This window comes from Chelonia mydas, chromosome 2 (assembly GCF_015237465.2).
Source record: "Chelonia mydas isolate rCheMyd1 chromosome 2, rCheMyd1.pri.v2, whole genome shotgun sequence".
In the NCBI taxonomy this organism is placed as follows: domain Eukaryota; kingdom Metazoa; phylum Chordata; order Testudines; family Cheloniidae; genus Chelonia; species Chelonia mydas.
In genome coordinates this window covers 249,895,926-249,923,701 of record NC_057850.1, presented here as the reverse complement: position 1 = coordinate 249,923,701, position 27,776 = coordinate 249,895,926, and the positions used below count along the sequence as shown (strand labels likewise).

Here is a 27,776-nt window from a genome sequence, read left to right as displayed (position 1 = left end):
CTCTGCTACAGCCTTCCCATGGGATTTTGGGTAGGTCACCCCATCTCTCTGTGCCTCCTCTGGGACATGGGGCTAATAATGCTTCCTCTCTCCCACCACCTGCCTGAGCTCACACGCATGCTCTCTGTGTTCTTGCAGTACCCAGCCCAATGGGAGCCTCAGCTTGGTCCCTAATACAAATTAGCTTGATCCCAACAGAAATAATGCCATCAACGCATCACTCCCTGCCCTAGGCCTTGGTGGTGTTCATATTGCATCCCTCTTGGGCTGGGGCATGGGAAATGCAGGCTCTGAGTGCAAGGATGGGGGTGTCTGTCTCCATGGAGGTGGGGGTAGGGAAGTGGGTTCAGGGGGTGGGTGGAGGGGTCACCAGCTGCTCCCTGAAAGGCAGGGGAAAGGATGGTGTGGGTGTGTGTCTACTCCCAGGCTGGGGCAATGGGGGTGTCTGGCTCTTAGGCCAGCGGAGAGCCAAGCTCTGTCAGGTTTTGTGGGGGAAGGGGAGGAAGTTAGAAGAATGCCCTCTCCAGGGAAGAGGGCGCCCTGACCCCCTCCCACACTGAGAAATAGGTGTCTGTCCCTTTGCTCCCAGGGAAGGTGCGTGGGGGACGGGTTGGCTGCCAGGGTGTCCACCGGGACTGAGTGGGTGTGTGGCTGTTGGGGGCTCCTGTCTGTCTGTCTGTCCCTGGGGTGTGTGTGGCTGTTGGGGGCTCTTGTCTGTCTGTCTGTCCCTGGGGTGTGTGGGGCTGTTGGGGGCTCCTGTCTGTCCGTCTGTCCCTGGGGTGTGTGTGGGGCTGTTGGGGGCTCCTGTCTGTCCGTCTGCCCCTGGGGAGTGTGTGGGGCTGTTGGGGGCTCCTGTCTGTCCGTCTGTCCCTGGGGGGGGGGTGTGTGGGGCTGTTGGGGGCTCCTGTCTGTCCGTCTGTCCCCGAGACTGGGTGTGTGTAGCTGTCGGGGGCTCCTGTCTGTCCCCGGGCCAGGGGGTGGCTGTCGGGGCTCCTGTCTGTCCGTCTGTCCACGGGCCTGGGTGTGTGTGTGGCTGTCGGGGGCTCCCGTCTGCCCCGGGCCGGGGGGGGGGGGGGCCTGGTGTGGCTGTCGGGGGCTCCCGTCTGCCCCGGGCCGTGTCTGTGGCTCCGGGCGCGGGGCTCCCGTCCGGCCCTTCTCGCCCGCAGGGGAGGCTCCACGGCGGCCGGGCGGCGGGCTTGCAGCCGGGGGCGGGGTGGGAAGCGAAACCCGCGGGGATCCGGGGCGGGAGCGGGAAGTTGCGAAAGCGGCAGGCTCGGATCGCGAACCATGGACGCGGCCACGGCCCCGGCCGGCTCCGGCTCCCCGGCGGCCCCCGACCTGGAGGCGGTGCCGCTGGTGGCGCTGAACTTCGGGGTGCGGCGGCGGCTCGGGCTCTACCTCAACCCGCGCGCCCCGGTGGCCGCCGACTGGACGGCGCTGGCCGAGGAGCTGGGCTACGAGTACCTGGAGATCAAGCACCTGGAGGCGCAGCCCGACCCCGCCGCCCGCCTGCTGGAGGACTGGCAGGGCCGCTGCCCCGGCGGCGCCACCGTGGGCCGCCTGCTGGCGCTGCTGCGGGCCGTGGGCCGCCACGACATCCTGACCGACCTGGGCGGCCGCATCGGTGAGAGCCGGAGCTGAACCCGCGCCCCAGGCCCCGCCGCTTCCTCCCGCTGCGCCCCCTTATTGCCTCTTCCCCCGCCCGGTGCTGCCCCCCTCGCCGAGCCCGGCGCCGGCCCTGCAGCCGCTGCCCGGCCAGGGGGCGCCCACAGCCCCTCGTGTGTCCGGCTCTGCCGCTCCCCTCGGCCCGCTCTGTTTGACAGCTGCGCCGGGCCGCTGGGGCTGGACTCCTCCCCGGGTCGCTGTAGGAGCCTGGGGGGCTTGTGAAAGAGGAGAGTGGCCTTTGGCACAGCCCTTGGGGGGGCCGAGGCTGCGCGCTTTGGTGGGGCACAGTTCAGCCTGATCGCTGGATGACAGTCTGAATAGGTTCTGGTGACATTATAGGCTACCTGCTTCATGGGCTGTACAGAAACAACAGCACCCTGGAAGCAATTCTAATGATACCCCCCACGCCCCACCCAAGACCGAATGAATAGTTTAGTTTCTCCTGGGGCTGGGACCGGATCTGTTCAATCTGCAGAGACAACTGGAAAAAGAAAGTTCTGGGAGGTTTGGTTTGGTTTGGTTTCCCCCCTGAAATTCAACATTGGTGTTAAAACTCTGGTGTAAGCATGGCTAGGTTTTGAGTGTGAACGGCTAGCCTGAAGTGGGTTTAGTTTGGCAGTTTCTTGGTGGCTAACTTCCTTTATATCCTTGTCCTCCTTTTGAGATTTGCTAGTTAATTTCAAAGCCTGATCTAGACTGGTAGATTAAAGAGTCACTGTCAGCTTGTTTAGGTCCTGAAATTTAGCTTTGTTTGGGAAAGCTAAAGCCTGTGTGTGGCATCTGTAGAGAATTATAAATAATACAGGGATACTGCATAAGATACAGCTTTCTTTATGAAAATAATTTTTGAGGCCTAACCATAGTTTGAGTGGTATGCTTTTTGTTTTGCTTGTTGCTGTTCTACTCTGAAAACTGACATTGCAGTAACATATTTATTGTGCTTCTCTGATTTTTTTTTCATAGTAAACTTGCTCAGTTTTCAATGGAAAGAGAGAGACTCATATTTCTGCTAGTTACCAGCCCTGCAAATTCACCCTGCATCCTTTCTGTCTTGCATGTGATCTCCAGTGATATAAATCCTGCAGGTCCAACAATGCCTTTGGCAACATTAGCCATGAGAGAGTTTGCCCAGGTGTCATGGAGGGCATGACCTGAAGGTAATGGGATTGAACTGAGAGTCTGATTTGGCTAGCAGAATCTTCAGGTCTGGTGATGATCCATGGGATGGAGCCCAGCTTGACTGTGTCAGAGCACAGCCTGAATTTGTGGACCTGGTAGTTGTGTGGGCGGGAATTATTTTTCAACTGAGCAAACTTGATACAGGAATCCATGAGAAATAATAAATAAATAAATACAGAACCCCACAGAGCCATTTTCACAAAGCATTATTTACGATAGAACCACGCTTTACGGGAACCCAAATGGCACTAACTGGAAATGAAGTTTTATCACCTAAATATTTCTCAGGTCTCTTTCGAGTCACAAGTTATGCTTGACACTGAGTGTCTACAGGCTGTACACTTGCTGGGCTACTGGTGGGGAAGTGAGAGATCTCACTTCCTGTTACTTGCTGATGAGAAATCAAGATGGAAAACTGCACCACTGCATCTTGCAAAACACCAAATAGATAAACCAGTGATCTAGTGTAGAGATTCCCACTGGGTCCCTCCTACTCCCACATGTATTTTGAGGACCCTCTGCTTCTTTTTTTTTTTAAGGGACCTGTTATCAGTGTTATGCCTCATGAGCCTCAATCTGTTTTTTTTTTTTTTTTTTTTGAGGTCCATAACAAGAAGCAGAGACTTCTGGCTGGGTGAGAAGGTTTGAACTTACAACCCAAATGAAGCTGCACTTCAAAAGCTCTTCATTCTGGCACTGATGCTCTTAATTCAGGAGCTGACTTTTCAGTTCTTCTTGCCACATTAACATTTACAGTTTCGTTCAGGAAGAGGCACTGAGTCTGAATGCCTTTCAAAAAGGGAATATAGAACCAAATGGTTTTAACTGGGTGGGGCCTGAAGGTTGAGGAGGCTCCCAGCTGAGAGTCACATTGAGACGTTCGCCTGGAGACTATAGCGTGGGTCTGATCCTGTGCTACTTACTGAGCACCCTAAGCTCTCATGAAAGTCAGTGGGAGATGATTGCCCTCAGGATCAGGTCCCTAACATGCATTAAAAAAAATGGAGGATTCAGCCACCCATATCGTTGGTACTGAAATTTGGGCTTTAAACAGTGCTGCTTCTTGATCTGAGTGTCCTGGTTGTGTTATATGTTTGGATGTAAGACTCCTTGTGAGGCACATAATTGATGCATAACTAAGCCCCCTTGTTTTCCATTTAAACCGATTTTTACCAAAAAATCCCGAGTTTTACAAAAAGTATTATTCATTTTTTTCTGATTTTCACCCTACTTTTGTATCATTCAAATATATTTAAAAAGCTTGTTTGATTAGGAAAATACGATACCTTGTATGAGATGTATGTATTACGATCATGCATCTGTGTGTATATGCAAAGCTGCCCGTTGAAATAAGGCTATGTATTAGTCTAGAAAAGACAGATAATAAACCACCAGGCACACGCAAGCTCTGAAGTGTGTGCACAGCTGAACGTACTGATGAATCTCACACCCACCACATGCACACTTCATGCTGTTAGTGGATAAGGGTTTAAAGATTTGACACACTAAAATGGGAAGGAAACAGAAATCTGTATCAGAATACGTTTCAGAGCACAAGGAAGTATTCAAAAGTTTAAAAAACAAACAAAAATAGGAGAAAAGGATGAAGTTGAGTGTTTGCGCTGCAAATGGTGTGGCCCAATTATTAAATGTAAATGTTTATAGGCGAAGAGAGCTAAGTCTACAACAGTAAACTGTTCATTCAGATAAAAAGTTTTATTTGGGAATTAGAGATCTATTGTTTTCTTAAACTCAGAAGTGGCATTGTTTTTTGAGTTCTGTTTTAGCCCTGCAGCAAACCACATTGAATTCCGTTCATCAAAGCATTAATCTACTGAATACTTTCCCCCTGTCCTTCTGTCCACCAAAATAAACCCTGATATTTACCCAGAAAAATGATTAATAGTTTTTTGCATTGATTTTTCACCTGTTTTGGTTGTTGTGGTAATAAACACCTATAAATTTCTGGGGGAAATTAAATCAAATAAAAACGGAAACCAAAGGGGCCTATCCATAGCATAGAATTCCAAAGACTGCACGTGGTCTGTGGCATGCACTTCAGAACCAACCTCTCTTTCCATGCCGCCGTGGGTCAACTGTTCCATCCCAATGGATGGCAACAATACGCAATAATTATAGCAACAATACGTATCATCATTCCTAAAGAGGTGGTGTCTAGTCTAGCCTTAATAGTTCCCATTCCAGCAATGGCAATTCTGCCTCCCTTAGCAGCTCTTTCCATTGCCTGATTGTCCTTAGGGTTGTAAAGCTCTTTACCTTGGTGCGTTTGTCCCAAATCTTCCTTGCAAAAGCCCATTACTTTTTGTTGCTTTCTTGCTGACTAGTGACAAAATCTGGTACTTGTCTGCTTAATAATTAATCTCCCTCAGTTTTCTTTTTTCCCCTACTCGGAACATGCCCAGTTCATCTACCCTTTCCTCGTAGGGCTTATTTGTTTATAATTTTTGCTCCTCTCCTTCAGCTTCCTTTATGCAAGCCATAATTCATTTCAAGATCAGAGCTATGTTATATGCCTTATGTTGAGGTTATCTGCATAGACTGGATGGGGTTTATACAACTGCATGGAACTCGGCCATAGGTGAGAGGTTTATCGCAGGAGTGGGTTGGTGAGATTCTGTGGCCTGCGTTGTGTAGGAGGTCAGACTAGATGATCATGATGGTCCCTTCTGACCTTAATATCTATGAATCTATTTCAGTTTGCAGGCTTTGTGCACTCTCATCTAGTTGGTTTTGTTCTTATGGTTTCAGACCCCTTGATGGTCACTTTGACTTTGTGCCCTAATTAACACATGACTCAAAGCAAAACTCATTCAGCATTTCCTAGCATGGAGACTGACCCATGCCAAAACTACTGGAAACCATTAATCAGCTCAGGTTGGCTGGAAAACCTCATCTCAATTTCAGTGAAATTGGCCTCAATTTTGTATGTGTAACAATACTATGTGGGTTTTACCAGGATTGGTGTGTCATTCTGAAAGTTTTGCCTCAGTCAGAAGCTTTCACTCTTGGAGATGGATGGGCAAAAGGATTAGCGCATGTTTGCATCATTAATGGAATAATCTGAAGTGCTCAAATAAGTGTGTATGACCCTGAACAGGCTAATGAGGAGAGCATGAACATGGTGTCAGAGCCTTGAATTAAATTCTGGTAAGGAACTGGGAAACAGTCTAGAGAAATTCAGATAAGGCCACTCACTGTATATTCCATTTATACAATGTGGGGGGAAATATATATTTTTTAAAATGTTCATTTGCCATCTCATGCACCCAAATGACTTGTTTTCATCCAGCCCCTGGTACTTCCCCTCTAAGCTCTCTGAATAGCTCTGATTTTTCCTCTTGGTCTCTTTTGTTGTTTTTCTTTACCCAGTTATTATTTTAAAATGTGTCATTACTTCCAGTAGATTCTCTTTCCTGCTATTTCCAGTCCCGCAGCAATTGTTCTCATCACAAAGACCAGCCTGTGCAACACACCAGCATCACTAAGATCCAGAGGGTTACATGATGTCTGAAAGGGTTGCATGATGTCTGATTAAAAATTATACATTTAAAAAAACACACAGCAATATTTCAGAGTTTGCTTTTCTCCATTTGTGCTTTTTGTTTGCATTTTGCACTTCCACTTGGGAAGTGGAAAAAACACTAGTCAGTTTTCAGGTTGTTGTTTTTTTCTAATAGTTTCAGATCTATTCTTACTCACTAGTTCTCATGCACTAGTACAGTGCTGCAATGGGTTGGTTGTATACACTACAGGGGAATTTTAAAAAACAAATTTAAAAATTTTAAAAAACAAATCATTACTATTTTCATTTAGATTGTTTAAAAAATAAAGTTAATGAACGTATTTCTACTTGTAACAAACCTATATCCACGCAGGATTTCATGGGAACTTCATAGCAGCAGTGGATCAGAGTCCAGACATTACTGCTCTAGAAGAACATACTACCACAACTTGAGCTAAGGGAGAATCTCCACTGACAGTTACTGTAATCAGCCCTATTCTGCTGTGGGTTTATCTAGATTCTTATATGGCCTTCCTCACTATAGTATCTGAACGTCTGATTCTGCGACTGATCATCAATTCTGATTCCATCTTCTAGAAGGATGGTTTAGTCCAGTGGTTCTCAAACTTTTTTTTTCATGGACCACTTGAAAATTGCTGAGGATCTCGGCGTACCACTTAATGATCTTTCCAAATGTTGTTTGTACTGTTAGCTAACTTTTGTAAAGTGCTTTGGATAAAAGCGCTATATATAAAAAACCAATAATAATTAATGTTTTTTTTGTTCTACAAATAAAAGCACACAACTCACATATTTTAATATCAGTAGTCTTACCTTTCTAATGTGATGGATTTGCCCCCCGAGCTGGGGCTGGGAAGGAAGGGGTCTCTCCCTCTCTCCCCCACCACGGCAGCCCCTCAGCTGGGGCTGGGAAGGAGGGGGGGGTCTCTCCCCCTCCACAGCAGCCACAGAGCTGGGGCTGTGAAGGAAGGCCATCTCGCCCCTGCATCCGCAGCCCTGGAGCTGAGGAAAGATGCCTCTTTCTCTGGCCGCTGCAGCCCTGCACATCCCAAAGCCCCCTCACCCCCTCCTCTCACCACTGCCCCCTCCCACCTACTGCCTATTCCCCCCTAAGGCCACCACCTCACCTTACATGTGCGTCTTCTCCAGGGTCCAGGCACCTAATTAGTGGAGCCACACCTGCGTGGCTCCACTAATTAGGTGGGTGGCCCTTCATTCTCTTGTGTGCAGCCGCCCAGGCGCGTACCTTAGAGGGAACTATCCGCGGACCACCTGAATGGAGCTTGTGGACCACTGGTGGACCGTGGACCACAGTTTGAGAACCTCTGGTTTAGACAAATCTTGCATCTTGGCAAAGGGTTAGACTAGATAAGTCTTGTGGTCCCTTCTAACCCTATGATTCTTAGCTAGTAGTATACAGATGTGCTAGTCAGTTCATTACATTTATTATTATTAGATTTTTATGAAGACTTAAAAAAACAAAACTCCCGAGTCTCTCAACCCCTAGATTTTGGCCCCAAACTACCTGATGGTGTTTCGTTAAGTATTAGTTAGAGACTCAAAATGGGCAACAATGAAAGGAGAACATGGAGATGTTAAAACCTATGGAGTCACTGCTCTGGTGATATTTGCATACATTGTATGTGCTGTTCAATGAGAACAACAACACCTAAATAACACCTTTTGTCCAGTCTCTCGGTGCATCCTACACACAACTAATACTCCGAAATTAATTCACCTTAATGTTATAAGTCCCTTTTACTTTCAAGTCAGAATGTTGCTGAAGGACTGGGGTGCTTTTCGTATTTTGTTTAGTTACCACTAAGCAAGTTCCTCTGTGTATTGAACCTCAGCAGCATGATCAGCATCAAGTGAGCCTTTTGTGTTTCTTGCAGAAGAGGACTGTAAGAAGTACCTACAGAGGAAAGAGCAGCCTCTTCAGGTGCCAGCAGTAGACAGCAGTGTCCCGAAGACATTGGAGATGTCAGGCATCACTACCAGAGATGATCCTTACGGTAAATAGCCATAGATCTATAGATTTAATAATAGATATACTGTGCTAGGGCTTGTCTTCTATGTATTAGACCCCTGTGAGAAGTACTGAGAATCATTCACCTCCCTTCCTATCTCTGTCCTTCCCTCAACCTATGCATATACATGACATCCTGACCAAGCAGGGAGATAGGATTGAAATACTCAGGGAGGGAAGAGGGGCAGTAGGGCAAATGTAAATGAGGATAGAGAGTGGTAGTGCAATAAAATATGTGGAACTCTGTGCAGTTTTATAGGCCTAAGGCCAGTGCAGCATGATATTGTGCCAGGACCACTTTCTGTAAAAAGCTTTCATCTTGTCAGAGTTCATTGCATGGATCTAAATTTTCATTCATTTGGAAGGAGACCTTTTTAGGTGAGCGGGATCACGAAGCCCAGTTTAACAGTTTAGGCCTTGAGCCTGAAAACAGAGCCCCACCGTTTGAATCCTGTGGGGCTCCCCTCAGGTACAAGGTTCTGCCTGTGTGGATCTGATTTTAGTATCTGGGCCATAGAATGCTAATGTTTTCCCTACCCCACTTTTAGGGCCTGATCCTTCACTACATTAATGCAGTTTTATGCTGGCACAACGCCACTGAAATCAGTGTTGTCATGCTGGTGTAAAACTGGAGTAACACAGTGAGGAATTGAGCCAGTAGAGGTTGGGCACCCAGTTGTGCAAAATGCTAGCCTTAAAATAAGGCACCTGAATCTGTGGTTGGGCACCGAATAAATAAAAGAAGGCCTCAGTGAGAGCTGTAGGTGGCTAACTCAGTTAGGTCACTTATTCAAGTGTCTGTTACCCAAGTCAGAAAATATTGGCCAGTCTTCTCCCCATTAGATTTATTTCTCATATAGCTCTCTTTGTGGCATGTTTGTATTTCCCAAATCTGAGGGCCTGCCTGATACTGTTGTAAATAGTGAGTGTAGTGTTGCCCTTATGTGAATTATCTGCAGGGACTGAACCTTAGAGCTCTGGATTTAGAAGCAGGAGACTCTACTGCCTGGACCAAACAACCAGATTCATTAGCCCAAAAGCTGCAGCCAACTCAGTCATAAATCTCTGTATGAGGACTAGCCACTAGAGGGGGACAGAGAGCCACACTGTGCTAATATGGGTGAGGTGAAGTTATGAATCCAAGGCTCCAGTATGTGTGGTTGAATTGAATTAATTTAATATGTCTGCATATAATTCTGAATGGTTTCAGGGAACACACCAGAGCTGTTTGATGCCTTCATCTGTTACTGTCAAAAAGACATTCACTTTGTCCAAGAGATGATCAGAGAGCTGGAACAAACGGAGTTCAAGCTGAAGCTGTGTGTGTTTGATCGGGATGTCCTGCCAGGATCGTGTGTGTGGTCCATCACTAGTGAGCTTATAGAGAGACGGTGAGTGAACAATGTTTGCGGGGGGGGACTGGCTGTAAGGAAAGTATTTGTTAGATTTTTCCAGTGTAAGACTTTGGGTAAGCCAAAGGAGAATTGGTTCCTTGGGACCAGATTTGCCCTCTCCTGTTGGAGCATGCAGGATGGGATAGAGAGACAGGGAAACTCCACAGTGAAGTATTTGTGGAGTTTCCTATTTGCCATCTCCTCAAGAAGGAAGGGGGGGAGGTGTCCCAAACCAAGACCCCTCCTTATGGCACCACTGGTCTTTGCGCTCTCTTCTGCTGTTTGGATACCCTGTGGTTGCTCAAAGGCAGCTGTGAAGGGGGCCCAGCAGGAGATAAAACAGCTCCCAGCTGCATCAACTCCCACACAGCCAGATTTCCACACAGAAATCCAGTAAGTTTTCAAGAGACAGTGTTGTGGAGAGTCACTCTGGCCCTCACCTCAGGACTCCTTAGAGCCCTTTTCATAGAGTTCAAGGGGGAGTTGTCCCACAGAGGGTTAACTCCCCTACCTCCCTCCTTATGCCCAGAGGGGAGATCTGTCTGGAGAGAGCGTCAGTGCCTCTGTGTGTAGGAGAATGCACCAGCACTAGTAGTTTTTTCCTTTATCCAGCTGATTTTTCCACCCAGTGGAACATTATGATGTCAGTTCTCTCTCTGGGCAGCTAACGTAGAATCATAGAATCATAGAATATCAGGGTTGGAAGGGACCTCAGGAGGTCAGCTAGTCCAACCCCCTGCTCAAAGCAGGACCAATCCCCAATCAAATCATCCCAGCCAGGGCTTTGTCAAGCCTGACCTTAAAAACATCTCAGGAAGGAGATTCTACCACCTCCCTAGGTAACGCATTCCAGTGTTTCACCACCCTCCTAGTGAAAAAGTTTTTCCTAATATCCAACCTAAACCTCCCCCACTGCAACTTGAGACCATTACTCCTTGTCCTGTCCTCTTCTACCACTGAGAATAGTCTAGAACCATCCTCTCTGGAACCACCTCTCAGGTAGTTGAAAGCAGCTATCAAATCCCCCCTCATTCTTCTCTTCCACAGACTAAACAATCCCAGTTCCCTCAGCCTCTCCTCATAAGTCATGTGTTCCAGACCCCTAATCATTTTTGTTGCCCTTCGCTGGACTCTCTCCAATTTATCCACATCCTTCTTGTAGTGTGGGGCCCAAAACTGGACACAGTACTCCAGATGAGGCCTCACCAATGTCGAATAGAGGGGAACGATCACGTCCCTCGATCTGCTCGCTATGCCCCTACTTATACATCCCAAAATGCCATTGGCCTTCTTGGCAACAAGGGCACACTGCTGACTCATATCCAGCTTCTCGTCCACTGTAACCCCTAGGTCCTTTTCCGCAGAACTGCTGCTTAGCCATTCGGTCCCTAGTCTGTAGCTGTGCATTGGGTTCTTCCGTCCTAAGTGCAGGACCCTGCACTTATCCTTATTGAACCTCATCAGATTTCTTTTGGCCCAATCCTCCAATTTGTCTGGGTCCCTCTGTATCCTATCCCTGCCCTCCAGCGTATCTACCACTCCTCCCAGTTTAGTATCATCCGCAAATTTGCTGAGAGTGCAATCCACACCATCCTCCAGATCATTTATGAAGATATTGAACAAAACCGGCCCGAGGACCGACCCCTGGGGCACTCCACTTGATACCGGCTGCCAACTAGACATGGAGCCATTGATCACTACCCGTTGAGCCCGACAATCTAGCCAACTTTCTACCCACCTTATAGTGCATTCATCCAGCCCATACTTCTTTAACTTGCTGACAAGAATACTGTGGGAGACCGTGTCAAAAGCTTTGCTAAAGTCAAGAAACAATACATCACTGCTTTCCCTTCATCCACAGAACCAGTAATCTCATCATAGAAGGTGATTAGATTAGTCAGGCATGACCTACCCTTGGTGAATCCATGCTGACTGTTTCTGATCACTTTCCTCTCGTGTAAGTGCTTCAGGATTGATTCCTTGAGGACCTGCTCCATGATTTTTCCGGGGACTGAGGTGAGGCTGACTGGCCTGTAGTTCCCAGGATCCTCCTTCTTCCCTTTTTTAAAGATTGGCACTACATTAGCCTTTTTCCAGTCATCTGGGACTTCCCCCGTTCGCCACGAGTTTTCAAAGATAATGGTCAATGGCTCTGCAATCACATCCGCCAATTCCTTTAGCACATAGCTACCTGTGCAGAGTGTAAGCACCTTGGAGCAGCCAGGGAATTCAGAAGAGAGATCTGTCTTCTTCTCAAGACACTGGTGGTGCACAGGGGAACTTATACATGCTCAGTGAAAAAATAAACCACTTCTTAGCTATCCTAATGGCTACTTGTCTGGATTTCCGAAGGATCCTTTCAGACAGAGGGGGTTGTTATGGTAGCATCTCTAGGCTCCAGCCAGGATCAGGGTCCTATTGTGCAAGGCACTGTACAAATACACAGGCAGATGATGCTCTGAAGAATTCACCATGTAATGTAAGACAAGACATATCAAATGAGTGTAAGTAATGAGTAGAAGGAGGATGAAGCTAACAGTAATGAGGTCTTGTGGTTCTGTAGCTTACTGTTAGCTAATGCACAACTTGATGGTTCCAAATCATTGTAACACGTCTTCAAAAATATACATTAATATCAGTGATACCTACCTGATATCATAGTATGAGATTATACTGTTAAAGACTGCATCATAATGCATTCGTACAAGGGGGCTGAATTAAGGATGCACAAGTGACCTTAATTCTGGCATTCCTAACTTCTGAGTACTTGACTTTGCAATCTCAGTAATGTTCCTTTTACGTACGTTTTTTGTGTGTAATGTATATACAGATGTAAGTAAAGTATCAAAACACTTCAGATTTTATTGACATTAGAGCTGGAACACTGTTGATGGTTGCATGTTTTCAGCAGAACAGTGCTATAAAATATATATTTTTCCAGCAAGCATGAAAAGCATCTCTCTTTCGTTCAGTTAATAACCATTTTTTCCCCACTCTCGGTTTAAATCCAGGTGTAGGAAGATGGTGGTTGTTATTTCAGATGATTACCTAGACAGCAATGAATGTGATTTCCAGACAAAATTCGCTCTTAGCCTTTCCCCAGGTAAGAGAATTCAGATGGCCCATTAAGGGTACATTTTCCCACAACAATGCATGGTCAATGTTGTTCTTAATTATTTGTATTACAGTAGCATCTAAAGGCCGCAGCTGAGATTGGTGCCCATTGAGCAAGGCATTGTACAAATGCAGAGTAACGGTTTGCTCTGCATTAACTTGCCAGGTGAACCCGGCTACCACACACTAAAAGATCCGTAGGGAGCTTTGATGTTCTCCCATTTCAAACAGCGCTACGTCAAAGTGCACTATGGATCTTTTAGTAGACAGCGGCAGGGTCCATCTGCCGAGTCAGTGCGTAGCAAACTCGTGTGCTGTAGATTCACATCCTGGCTTGCTGCACACTAACTCACAGTGTGGACAAGCCCTAGGAGACAGTCCCTGCCGAGAATAGCTGGAACAGACGAGGGGTGGGGAGGCTTCAGAAGAGTCAAGTGATTTGCCAATGGCAGAGCCAGGAATAGAACCTAGATTTCCTGAAACCTAGCCCAGTGCTGTATCCACTTAGCACATTGTCTCGTGTGTGGAAAACCTTCCCCATGGCTAGTGCTGGCCCAGTGTTCAAAGGAAAAGAAAGGGATTTCACTCAGACCAAAGGATGTCATTCTTGAGAGCCATTACTGCTTCCTTGAGGGGTAATCAGAAGGGTAGGAGTCTGATCCTATGCAGACATTGGTAGAGTGATTGCTTGCTGCCCTTTAATTACCAGTGGGTGCTGCAACCTACAGTTCTGAGGGAAGTATATTCATAGAAAAGGAAATGGTAGTAACCTAGAAAAGCCTGAAGATCTGGAGAAGTGGTTTAGGATCAGTCTACCCATTGTTTTTTGGTTACTTGAGTATCTTTTTAGATCCGCAGCTGCATCTGGATATCCCTACAGCACAGGTTGCCAAGAGTAAATCTTTCCAGTGGCATCTGGCCAGGAGGTTGTGGCATGTTGAATAATGAAATGGAGAGCGCTTATCAAATTTGTGGATAACACCCAGCGGGGAGAGGTTGCAAGCACTTAGGAGGACAGGACTAGAATTCAAAATGATCTTGACTAATTGGAGAATTGGTCTGAAATCAACAAGATGAAATTCAGTAAAGACAAGTGCAAAGTACTTCACTTAAGAAGGAAAAATCAGATGTGAAGCTACCAAATGGGGAATAACTGGCTAGTGGGGTCATAATGCAGAAAAGGATCTGGGGGCTATAGTGGATCACGCTGAATACAAGTCAATGGGATGCAGTTGTGAAAAAGGCTAATACCATTCTCGGGTTTATTAACAGAAGTGTCGTGTGTAAGACACGGGAGGTAATTGTCTCACTCTGCTTGGCACTGGTGAGGCCTCAGCTGGAGTACTGTGTCCAGTTCTGGGTGCCACACTTTAAGAAAGGTGTGGACAAAGTGGAAGGGGAACAACAAAAATGACAAAAGGTTTAGAAAAGCTGACCTATGAGGAAAGGTTAAAAAACTGGGCATGTTTAGTCTTGAGAAACGATGAATGAGGGGGGCCTGATGACAGTCTTCTAATATGTTCAGGGGTCTTATAAAAAGGACAGAGATCAATTGTTCTCCGTGTCCCCTGAAGGAAGGACAAGAAGTAATGGGCTTAATCTATGGCAAGGGAGATTTAGGTTAGATATTAGGAAAAACTGTCTAACTGTAAAGGCAGTTAAGCTCTCAAACAGGCTTCCAAGGGAGGTTGTGGAATACCCATCATGCGAAGTTTTTAAGAACAGGTTAGACAAACACCTGTCAGGGATGGTCTAGATTTACTTGGCCCTGCCTAAGTGAAGGGTGTTGGACTTGATGGCCTCTCAAGTCCTCTCGCTTCCACCCCTCCATTCTACATTCTTTCAGAGGTGGACTTCACCGCAGTTCTCCATGCCTTCATCACTGGCAGATTGGATTAATCCAGTCTGCTCAGTCAGGGCTATCCCTGTACTTCTCAGACTTCAGCTGGTGCAGAATGTTGTGCGTCTCGCATGGAACGCAGCACACCCATGCCCCAGACATTGCATTAGTTGCCAGTTGGAGTTTTTGGTGCAGTTCATGGTACTGACTTATAAAGCTGTCAGGGTTCTCACCCCCCTCTGAACTCTGGGGTATAGATGTGGGGACCTGCATGAAAAGCCCCTACACTTATTTTTACCAGCTTAGGTTAAAAACTTTCCCAAGGCACAAACTTTGCCTTGTCCTTGAACAGTATGCTGCCACCACCAAGTGATTTAGACAAAGAACAGGGAAAGGACCACTTGGAGTTCCTATTTCTCCAAAATATCCCCCCAAGCCCTTACACCCCCTTTCCTGGGGAGGCTTGAGAATAAACAAGATGAGCACAAACCAGCCTTGGATTTTTAAGACCCAAAAACCCAATCAGATTCTTAAAAATCAGAACTTTAGTAGAAGAACAAAAAAAAGATAAGAGAATAACTCTGTAAAATCAGAATGGAAGATAATCTTACAGGCAGTCAGATTCAAAACATAGAGAATCCCTCTAGGCAAAACCTTAAGTTACAAAAAGACACAAAAACAGGAATACACATTTCCTCCAGCACAGTGAATTTACAAGCCAAAACAAAGAAAACCTAATGCATTTTCTAGCTAGATTATTTACTAACTTTACAGGAGATGGAGGGCTTGCATCCTTGATCTGTTCCCGGCAAAGGTATCACACAGACAAACAAAAGACTTTTTCCCCCCCTCCAGATTTGAAAGTATCTTGTCCCCTCATTGGTCATTTTGGGTCAGGTGCCAGCGAGGTTACCTTAGCTTCTTAACCCTTTAGAGGTGAAAGGATTTTGCCGCTGGCCAGGATGGATTTTATAGCACTGTATACAGAAAGGTGGTTACCCTTCCCTTTATATTTATGACAAAAGCCATTCAAGGTTTGGCTTGTGTATGTTGTAACCTGTTCAGGGAGATTTGAGATGCGTGTTCCCATGTGCGTTTGGCTAGGGGAAAGGGCCTTCGACGCTGGAACTTGCTGTCCAGGAGCATGGCCAGTTGAGTCACACTGGTGTAACTGAGACCGGAGTCAGGCCTAGGTGTATGGACCTGTGTGTGTGTGCTGCTGCTTTCACTCTATGGGGGATGTAAAGAATGGATTTATGGTTACGATGCAACTTTCTTTACTCACATGCCTGGGTGGACTGTCTTTCAGGTGCTCGCCACAAACGGCTGATTCCAGTCAAGTGCAAATCCATGAAGAATGAGTTTCCAAGCATCTTGAGGTTCATTACGGTCTGTGACTACACTAATCCCTGCACCAAAAAATGGTTCTGGATAAGACTGGCAAAATCCCTCTTGCTTCCATGAGACAAAGCTACATAAGCCAGGTGCCTTTTGATCCTGCACAGTTGTGCCTTCAGAAAAAAAGAAACTCTAATGTCCAGGTGTAGTCTATACAGTCTTTCAACATGTCAGAACTTTGATCCTTGCAATATTGTGCCTGGGGCCTGCAACAGACACACAAGTGATATCTGAAGGGGGGCTTAATTGCATTAAATGGGGAGTTAATTGCAGTAAAGGGACCACAATGCACTTCTCCAGGTGGGTAACTTGAAATGACCAAAGCCACAAACCGTCGATATTGTACACAACTTTTATATGGTTTTAAACACCGTTACAGGGCTCCCGTAGTGGTATCTGGGGATTGTCAGGGGAATAGTTTCTCTCTTTAATTCCTGGTGAAATCTGATGGCTGGTTACTGACCTGTGTGAAATGAGTTTGGGGGTCTCAGTCTGGTTCCTAGTGGACAAATGACAAATGCCATGAAAATCATTGATACCGGCACCTTGGTTGGGAGAGAGGCCAAGGATTGAACTACCCTTTTGTTCCCTAGAGGCAACCCCTCCAGATCTGGGTTGTAGCACACTGGAAGGGCAGGTTCCATCGCCGCTGCCCGGATTGTACCTGCTCTCTGGCTGTACGGAGGACTTCAATCTCCAGGACACTCTTTGTATTTAATGAGCAGCACATTTACTTAAACATCGTTTAACTATCTATAAGAAATTAACTGATCTCCCATTATTTTTAGCAATATCTGACTCCTGAGAAATGGCTGAAGTGAGTTTATTTTCTGTTTAATATTTTTTTCTCAATTTTGGTCTTTTAAAACATTTTACGTCATATTCCAACCTATTCAGAGAGTTAGTTAATCATGTAACGCCCCTATTGCTGACATCCTCTGAAACAGCCTTCCGACCTTGATCAACGATTGGTTCTTCGTTAAAAGCAAAAGCCATAGAGAAAGTCATACTAAATAATGAGGGTGCTGCTTGTAGCATGTATGTCTGTCCGTCTGTGCACATGTCCCATTTAACTAAGTGACCGCTCTTACATCAGCACTGGGAAATCATAGATCCTGTAATGTTTACAACAGATCAATCTCACGTCGATGGCTCAGTCTTGGATTTGTATTGCAGGATTGAACCCTTAACACACAAGGTGCTGAATACCTTCAGCTTCCATTGACTTGAATGGGAGAATTGAGCTAAGAACTTTCTAGGAGCAGCCCCTAAATCATTTGGCCTCTAAGAATCTCGCAGAACACACTGGCTTTAGAATGTCCCAAAACCAAAAGGATAAGTGTCTGACAAAGAATGCCTTACATTATAGATCAGACCTACGTAAAAACAAATAGTAATGGTTTAATGTGAACATGTATATTTTAATTAATAGATTATGGTACTGTGATTAATTAATCCGTATACTTTAAATCTAAAAGAATCCCCAGTTGCTTGCATGAATGAGGTTAGGAGCACCACTATTGTTACTGTAGTTGTATGCATCGTGTGGATCTTGACCTCAGAGGCTCTGTATGATCCAGCCCTTATGGAAACTTGGAGGGTGGGTGGGTTGTTTTGTTTTGTTTGTTTGACAGGTTATTTTAAAACAGGGGTTTGGTAAATGTTTACTTTCCAAAGCAATGTGGTTTTCCTGTGCCTACAAATCTGTATTTGCTTGAGTTGCTGCAGGTTGGTTCATTCCTTCAGCCACTGATTTGCTATGGATTTTATTTCTTAAAAGGAGTCACTCGTGTACGTTTTCAAACAGTAGCCGATCATCAGTTTCTTGACTATTCATTGCAATATTAACTGTGTTGAGTTCTTCTGTTAGAAATGTCTGTGTCTGAGTGTCTTTAAAGGACATTAATGTCTACTCATAAGCTGTTGCTATATGTTTTACCAACTTCTTTTTGCCCACTAGGTCTCTTGTAATAGACAAGCCAACCCTATTGTTGGGAACCTCAATTAACTGAAGCTTGTTAATGCTCTTAGCATCAGTGCTGGGGAACACTTTTGGATGGGCCTGCAAAACACACTTTTTGCCATCTCTGCCATTAACATAGTGGTCTCCACCACTCTGATGAGATCACCCTGCATAGGTCTGTCCTGAGGATGTTGTGGGAATTAGTGAGAGAACTCTGGGGAAACCCCCAAACTTAACTGATCTAAATGGATATAAATGTATCTCCCAGTCCTCTTGTCCTTTGGCCCTTGGTGCAGAAGTGGAGCACAGCTGCTTATCTTGGGATTCCTGCATCATTTCTAAATGTTAATTATATAAATAACCTGGGGTTCTGAGGACTGCTAAGTCCCCAGCCATTGTAGGGAATTGGACTGATTTTTTTTTGCTGAATATTAGCACTTCCCTAGTGTTTTACAAACATGAATACACCAGCGGTGGGATTGAACCTGATACGTTTGGATCTAAAAGCATGAGCTTCTGTTGAATGACTAGGTCTATTAACTCCGAAGGCTGTAGCAGAAACATGAAACTCTTCATGGTCTAGCCACTGGGGGGGTACAGTGAGCCACACTTACACACATGACTGTTAGTGAATTACACCTCCTAATCCTGCTGGCTGGCAGGGGAAACTTGTCCCCAGTTCATAGCGGGGAAACAGGCACAGAAAGTTTAAGTGACTTAACCAACATTGCACCATCTGGAACCCACATTCCCTGACTCCCCGTGTCCTGTTTTAAGTAGGAAATGTTTAGCACAGATATTGAACTCTTTGGCAGAGACTATAATTTTACAACGTTTGTACAGCGCTGTCTGTGGTGGGCCCTGATCTCTGGTTTGGACCTATAGCTGCTACAGCAATGCAGATAATAAAATGATACTATACTGTATTCATATTTACTAGGTGATGAAATGATAGATGAATATCTCTGCTCTCTGAATAGAAAAGATGCTGCTTTTGCAAGGAAAGAAACAGCAGCATCTTCATCGTTTCTAGTTCATCCAAACATACCCAGATGAATTTACCATTCCTAATAACCATCAGAGACCTCATATTGTCACCTAACCTCTCTGTGCCTCGGTTTCTTCACCTCTGTGTCTCAGAAGAAAGCTGCTGTTCTTTATAAGTGCAAAGTATTGTTAATGAATGGGATGTGCATGTACTCAATTTTTTAAAATCAAGTCAAAAGTTCTTAAGTAGGCTAAAATAACTCTCTTGGGGTTAGAAGTAGTAATCCCAGAAATAGAAGGTCTGGAGGTTTAAAGAGGTACTTCCGTAATATACTGTATGTCAGGTGTCCCCAGACTTTTTATGTCATGCTGTCCCTTATGTAATCTGTCCATGCCCCTCCTGAGGGCTGGGAGCCAAGGCTGGGGCTGGAGCTGCAACTGGGGCCATGGCTGGGAGTGGGAGCGGGCTGGAAGCTGGAAGCGGGAGCCATGCGGTTGGGAGGGGAGGCAGGCCGTGGTTGGGGGTCGAAGCTGGGGCTGGAATGGAGCTGGGGGCAGAGCGTGGCTGCGTGGTGCTCCGTCCCAACCCCTTGTGGGGGCTGGCCCTGGCCCCGCTGCACCCCCTGAATGTTTCTCCATGCCCCCCTAAAGGGGCACACCTCACAGTTTGGGGACTGCTGCTGTATGCTAAAGTAACCTCAAGATCCTATGCACTTCTGAATTTGTCATAAATCTGTTCTGAGTGTGACATCTCCTTAAGTCATAAAATCGTATTTATCCCAAATGCAATTAAATTGCAATGGAGTGTTTCTCCCCCCTTCCACCTCGTCCTGTGCAGAGGAAGAGCCAAATCCTCAATGTGTTTTTAAAAAATTACCCACAAATGATGTTGGTTACATTGTATTTTTTATCTCACTTTAAAACAATCAGAGCCGTGCTTGTTAATATCAAAACATTTATTTGTATATTTGCATTATTTTCTGTCCATTCTGATGTCCAGCTTTTGAAGGACATACATGTTTCATATCAACTGTTCCACTGGTTGGTTCTTTTTAAAAAGTTTTCCTACTTTTGAAATTGTGCCAAAAATAAAGACTGAAGAAAAGCAACAGGATTTGTGAACATGCTGTTTTTGTATCAGAGAACACCTGCCTTTATAGGGAAGTATGGTATTGGGTATTCAGCAGTGTGTAGCTCACTGCTGTGTCCCAGCAGGAACGCTACCAAGAAATTATGCTTCAAAAAGGTACAGTTCCTCTCCAGGTCTCATTCTTCACTTGACAAGATGTAGCCTCTTCCCTCTCCCATTGCCTGCATCCAGCCAGCTCTCTTAGCTGGCCTGTGGGGTGGTACCAGGGCTCTGCATACTCCCTGCACACTGGCTCATGGGCAAGGGGAGTATTGGGCATTCAGCCACTGTGCATCCATTCCCTCTATGCCCAGAGGTCCAAGTAGGTCTCACACAGCTGTACAGGATTGGGGGGGCTTGCCAGCTTTAACCCCTGGGCAGCTACCTAGGACCAGGGCACAATCTACCCTTAAGGTAATTTACACATGCAAACACAAAGCCCCTCAGGATCAGCTCTGCCTTCCAAAGGTAAGGTACAAGAATGCAGTTTTGCTCCATATCAGGCTAGGTTAAACAGTGTACTTGCATGATGCTATTATGTAGTCTAGTTTCCACTTGTATGCTATGAAGTGCCCAGCAATGGATGATACAAAACACACACAGTTCTGTGGGGAGCATATCTGAAAAGACTTAGGCGCTAACACTGAAATGAAGACCTTTACAAAACCCAACAGCGGGTAACATTTTCAAAAGTGCCCAAGTCCCATTGACTTTCAGTGAGACTTGGCTCCTAAATCCATTTTGAAAATTGGACTTAGGTGCCTAAGTCACTCAGGTTACAACTTCTGCCCTTGGTTGACGGTTGATGAGTATAACTTGGGGTAGAAATAGATCTTCGGGTCTTGGTTTTTTTGTAGGTCTGTTCAGTCTCTTGACTGATAAAAGATTGTCTTGTGCTTGAGGCACAAAACTGGGAGCTAGGAGAGCTATTCCCGGTCCTGTCTCTGATTTGCTTTGTGAGTTTGAGTAAGTCACATAACCTCTGTGCACCTCAGTTTTCTCATCTATTAAATGGGAACAATATTTACCTGACAAATATTTATGCAGCATAATTCAGTAGGTTGTATACAATGCTCTGAGCTCCTCAGCTGGAAGGTGATACACAAAGTAGTGTTCTCTCTGGATCAAATTCTGCTTTCAGTTATACCCATGTGGCCCCACTGAGATGAATGGAGTTGCCTCAGCATAAGAGCAATTTAGTCCAGAGCCTACATTCACAGGAAGAAAGACGGCAAAGGTGGCATTATTATGCACAAAAAGGAGCAGGAAAAATGCTGCTTGATTATCTTTAGGAAAATAAAAGGAAGCAAACAAGTACAAGGCCTACATCACTAGAAAACACGCTATTAGACTTTAGTAAAAAGACTGAGCTAGCCCAACTCCAGAGGTTTTAGTTGATATCCGTCAGTCGGTCCTGGATGTAGTTCAAACAATCTACCGTTGGTAAGAGTTCTCCCAGGGCTAAATTATAAATACTTGTGTTTTCGCCAAATCCCATCAGCACATTTGTGTAATAGGAAAGCCTGGTGGAACTGCTTGAGGAGGACTCTGGAAGCATGCCCACCAAATTGTTCTTTTTGTAGCAAAACCACAGGCACCAGAGCGCAGATTGTTGTGTGTCTGCTCTGAAGTTGCCTCTAGCTTGCCTCCTCTCAGTTTAAAAAGAAAAAAAAAAGTTGATTTACAGTGAATTAATTTTTAACACATTCCAAGCCCTGATGAGAAACAATGCATGCTGAATTGTGATCAGCTAAGGACCCAATCTGGAAATAAACCTGCACTTCAAACACGTTGACGGTTGACGTCAACAGATCTGCCCATGTAAGTATTGTGGGAGTAGAACTCTCTGGTGCTGGTTCTCAGCTTGCCTACGCTGGTGCAAAATGGTGCAAAATGGTGGAGACATTTTGCCTACACCCAGTTTGTGCAATGATTTAACTCAATTGGTTTAAAAACCGATTGTACTAATGATCATCGCTATGTAATGTATGGGCAAGTGTGTATGTGCACCACTGCCCTCTGCTGCATGGAATAAAAACTAACGGGCACCAGCTCTAGCAATCTGGCCCAAGCACCTCTTTAGAGGCCAGTTCTTCCCACTTCTCTCCACTTCCAGGACGCACTGCAGATAGGGCAACGGGCCCCACCCCATTACTTATTGTCCACAATAGCTAACCCTTTAAAGTGAGTTTTCTCAATGGGGTCAGGGCCTCATAGTTTATTTACAATCCTAGAAAGTAAGATAATGCAAATGGTTGGTTGGGGTTTTTTATTCTAGATTTTACACGTACATTCATGCCAAGAAGGTTGCAGGGACTGAGTGGGGTTCACACGCAGTCACTCGTCCTGGCAGTCACTGGGGGCTGACTCTGAGGCCAGAACAACTGTCTTTCCTGCACTGCCACAATGCTCCCCTGCTGCTGGTTCTCAATCTCAGCACTGCTGGTTCTCCCCCACTGCTGGCAGAGCCCTGGTGGGTGTGCAAACAGGAGGCAGATGGCTGCTGCAAGGCCCTGCCAGTAAGAGGGGAGAAGGACTGGGGTCCTAAGAGGAGCAAGCTGGGGACACCTCGCGAGTGCCTGCCCCTGATCTGTCTTCCCAGTCTGTTACCCATTGGAGCTTTGGTCCCATTTCAGGGCCCTGTCCCCCTAAAGAACCTGTCCCCTCAGCCCACTCCCTCTGGGGGCCCTCTTTCCCCCCTGGCAGGACTCAGCTCATTTTCCAGTTCACTTTAGGTCACCTTTTCCCTAGCTGGATGAACTGTGCACAGGAAGGAGCTGATCCATCACTGAGCCATGTCAAGGTGAAGCTGTAATGTAGTTTCGTAAGCTTTAGTGCTCTGGTATGTGTGACACTTTTTGGGGTGAGGTACCCAGGATGAATCACCCGCTTACAGTGTGGGACAGCCCTGTCTGTGCCCATCTGGGGAAATTCTCCCTAGCCATGGGTTCCAGCACCACCGGTGCTCTGCTCTGTGCTCCGCAAACCTTGCTCTCTCTCTACGTAGGCTAGCAATTTACACACCCCAGTTTGCTACACTGGAATGCCCAGTCCTTTACGTTCTGGACACCTGTAACATACCTATCTGCTGCTTCTGTGGAACCAGTGCACCCCCATTCACTGGTTTCACCTCAGTTCTACCTTCTTAACACAAATCACTTAAGACAGATTTATAGTAAAACCAAATTGAAGTTTATTTAACAGAGGTAGTCAAATACAAGCAAGTATCAGGATTTGGAAACATAAGGTTACAGGTAAACGACAAACATAAGATGCAAACTATAGCCTATACTTATTAATGAGTTTCTTTCCTGGCTAACAAGATGAGCTTAGGGTCAGTTCTTGCAGCGCTTGTCCTGTTTGGGATCCCCTCTTCAGAGAACCCTCCAGGAGTTCGTTTGTCTTTGTCAATGCTCACATCTCTACCTGGACCAGCCAGTAAACACAGCACTGCCTCTACGGATGTCCATTGTTCTCAACGTTAATTGAGTTAGTGCCGAGGCCCTACCTTGCCTCTGGTGACAAGTCTCACTATTACAGTTTTGCAACCTAATATTCTACATCCTACATTCTCATAAACTATTTCCCATACAAACATCTCACAATAACCATGACACTAAGCTAGTTCTTAGCTTTGAGCAGAGGCCACACATGACCCCCTCTGGTGTAATATGGAGAAAATGGTTAGATACTGATGTAAAACACCTGCCAGGCTATGCCTGGGCATGACTGTCACAGTGTATCACTGGTAGCTGATATACATCAGTACTCTCGGTTTGCAACCTGGCCAGGTTTTCCCAGGATTGTCCCTTTTTTGAGGTAGCTGTCCTGGGAAATCTGTACGGGTGCACAGTACACTCTGCCAGCTGTCCAATTTTACAGGTTCAGCATCATTCCGGCTGTTCCTTTTTCGTGTGAGTGTGTGATAGAGAGAGAGAGAGAGATTCTTTTGTTTTTTTATCGTTAAGCCCCCAAACCTGCATTCCTTATGCAGGCTGGAAATGAAGTGAATTAAATGGCACTGCAGTGGCTATTGCTAACCAAGGAGTGCAGGAGTGGGACCTGCATTTTTATCTCAACAAATATTTGATGTGAAGGTCTGACAGACTATTGGTTGTACACGAAATAGTCGCTGCAATTGTAGCATTGAACGTTGGTGGTGTGAGATTGGTCAACATAGCATTGTTTCTGCTGCCTGACTGGATGACTGAAACATCTGTAAACCAGAGGTGGGATATCAAAGTGATTTAAATATGGCCACTAAATGCTTATGCCATGAACCTTCATGCAATATGTACTTTACTTTTATTCATGAGCATTTCTGAAAACAACTCTCTTCTCCTCTCTTTTGCTAAAAACAACCCACGTTGTTAGCAAGTGTTGATCCTGCTGGGAAAGGTTAACTGGGGTCTGCTGACTCACTAAGACAGGTGAAGGTTATTCAACCTGCGTATAAGGGAGTCGTGATGGGCTTTATAGGGAGCTAGCATTTAGGATGTGGAAATCGTAGGAGCAGCTATTAAGCCTGGTAAGATGGTTTCTGCATTTTGTTTGATAATAAAGTCAAACCCAAGATGGAGTGAGTTTGTACTTTACACAATGCATGGATTATAATTGCAGAACAGGTTGGGAAAGGGAGCTGCTTGCATCTGGCACATACTCTCCGAGCAAATCTGTGAAATTGATTTGAGTGAGTATTCACAAACCTTTTTTCTAGTTATTTGTGCCACTTTAGGCAGGTTCTGCCTCGTCTTAGCTGGCTGAACTAAATTGTGACCTGCAGCCTTGCCTCATAACTTAGATCCTTAAAAACTGTTTTTGTGTCACTTGATTGTATGCTTCGCTGCGTCAGGAGCAAGTTTACCATACCAAGCTTCCTCACTGGGGTAGTGATCAAAGCGTAGGCCAGGGAGGCGGAAGACCTGGTTTCATTCCTAGTTTTCCAATAGAATTTGTATATTTCATTCAGAAAGCCACTTAGGCCAAACTTTTCATAAGTGTCCACTTGAGATGTAAGATTTGACCCCAAGTCAGTGTAAGACTTAGTGCTTGATTGTCAGAGATGCTAAGCAACTGATGTCACCAATAGATGTGAGGGCTCAGATTGACTGGAAATGAGACCTTAAGAGTCTTGAGTTGGCTGCCAGAATTAATGGATGCTTTTGAAAATGTTGGTTTTAGCATGTCTGTGCCTTGATTTCCCTGTCTCTATATTGGGAATAAACCAAACTCATGTGGGTATTTTAAGGCCTAATTTATCAGGATTTGTAAAATGCTTTGATTTCCTTAAATGAAAGGAACTACAGAAGTGCAGTTATAATTTTTTGGGCACTGCAATTAAGTTAGTTTCCCTAACAGTGAGTACATCCTATTCCTAATACCATCATTATTCAGCCTCTTATCTGTGACGTAACCTCCCTTGGCAATGCATCAGTCATCCTGGCTCTTTTTTTACTGCACGTTGGGAATGAAAGCTTTTGAGATCTTGGCTCTCAGCCATCCCTGCTGACCAGCATGCTGCTGTTGGCAGGCTGTGGTTTTCCTTTTGTGCTAAGGCATGCATATCGATCAATCATTCTCCTTTGCTACCCTCATCCCGTCTCATTGATTTTCATTCTCCTGTATTGAAGAGGAAGCATTCAGTCCACGGAGAATCTACTGACTCTGAAATCTTGCTTTTATTACCTTTCAGCCAAGCGGTGAATGTAACTAAGCAATGAAGAGCTGTGACTAGCTATTTTGGCTAGCAAGCCCTACAATTTATGCAGGATTCAGTTTGGTTTTGTCTATTACATTTCTGATTCATTGTGGCGACTTTGCCCATCACATGACTTCACATTTTAGCCATTAGCCTCTGATGTGCAATGCTGTCGGCATAGTGTTTTGGTTTTTTTGTTTGTTTGGGTTTTTTTGGGACCCACAGATACGATGCTCACGTCTTCCTAGCTCCCTTTTCCTGCTATATTCTCCAAGAATCCAAGCAACTTCAGGACACTCCCAAGGGGAGGAAAACTGAGGCTTCTTGTGGAAGTTTCCTCTGAATCTTTCTGTTAAACTGCAAGAATCAGGGGGTTCAGGCCTAAGGCCCCAAGATTCCTTGAGATTCTTATGAATCTTGAGAATCTGCTGGACAACAATGGCCATCTGAATAGAAGCCTTGTATTTCTGTGCTGCCTACATGCTCTCCTCTGGCTTCTTGTCAGCTGGCAGGGCTTCTGGGGACAGTAGTCCTTGCAATTTATTTCAAGATCCAGGATGGGAGAGTCTCACAGGAGCAAATGCTGACTCATGTTGTATTTGGTAAAATATGAAGTGCTGATCCTCTCTCCCAAAGGCAAAACAGCACAAAGGCAGCCTCAACATGTAAAAACTTGGTTCTGGTATAATTTATTCTTCTATCCGTATAATCCCACTGAAACTCTTTATAGTTTGCCCCGTCTGTTTGAAACATTTCTAAACTCCCTTGGAGGACTGCAGTTACAAGTAGTTCCTGATTCTTTTCTATACAAAATACTTGGTTTCCTTCTCCTACTATCTCTCTGATTCTAGTCCTTTCTAGACTTTAATTACACAGAAACTGCCCTAGCTTTTGTAACCAGCAATCAATGAAATAGAAGTTCATGAGTGGGGAGGAAAGGGTGTTAACTATCCAAATTGCATTTTTTTTTTAAAGGAGCTCTCTTTGCACTATGTCTAAAGTAATACGGAATGAAAGACAGTTGCACAGCACCATTATGCTATTCCTGTAAAATCACATAATCAGAATCTGTTATCTTAAGGCACTAGCCAGTTTGGCCTCAATTTAGTAACATTCTAAGTTTGGACACTTCTATGGATAACAAGAATATCTCTTCCCACTACTTATTTCCAGATGGTGAGATTAAATTTTCCTTTTTTTCTGCTTCATCCTGCTATTCCAAGCTATTTTTATTGCCCCTGCCCCCCAAATAATTTTATCTTCCTTCTGAGTTTGCTAATGAAAAATTCTTTTCTTTTGTTTCAAAGGGGTTGTAAAAGGAGGCATATTGCACTTTCCAGGACCATCAGACCTAATTTAATTTACATAACATATAGTTCGAACAGCAGTAGTTCATACTTCCCACGCTTTATACCACTAATGCAGGAGTTCTCAAACTTCATTGCACCGCAACCCCCTTTTGACAACAAAAATTACTACAGGACCCCAGAACGGGGAACCGAGCCCTGAGCCCACCCATCCCTTGCTACGCTGGGGCAGGGGCAAAGCCAAAGCCCCATCTCCCCAGGCCGGGGGGCCAAGGCCCAATGGTCCCGACTCACAGTTTAGGAACTGCAGCACTAATGTTTCACACTGGGGGAATCCCAGGGGCATGAGATGATAGTTCAGTCCCCAGAGTCCAGGACATTTAATCTTGGGCCTCTGTATAGAGACTACAAAAGACATGACAATTGTGGTGTACACACTTGCCCATTACACGCTGGAATGAGGCCATCCAACTCCTTGCACATAGGCCATCAAAGAGCAACATATGTGCCAGTGTTGGATTCATACAAG

General features: G+C 45.3%; 1 protein-coding gene across 1 annotated transcript; it reads left to right on the top strand.

Moving 5' to 3' along the window:
- Positions 1 to 1,206: 1,206 nt before the first annotated feature.
- MYD88 (MYD88 innate immune signal transduction adaptor) lies at positions 1,207 to 20,227 on the top strand. Its single transcript, XM_037891164.2, has 5 exons — positions 1,207 to 1,624; positions 8,284 to 8,403; positions 9,628 to 9,808; positions 12,823 to 12,914; positions 16,075 to 20,227. Exons 1-5 carry the CDS (start codon positions 1,288 to 1,290, stop codon positions 16,227 to 16,229), a joined length of 885 nt encoding a protein of 294 aa, XP_037747092.1. The 5' UTR covers positions 1,207 to 1,287; the 3' UTR covers positions 16,230 to 20,227.
- Positions 20,228 to 27,776: the final 7,549 nt, after the last annotated feature.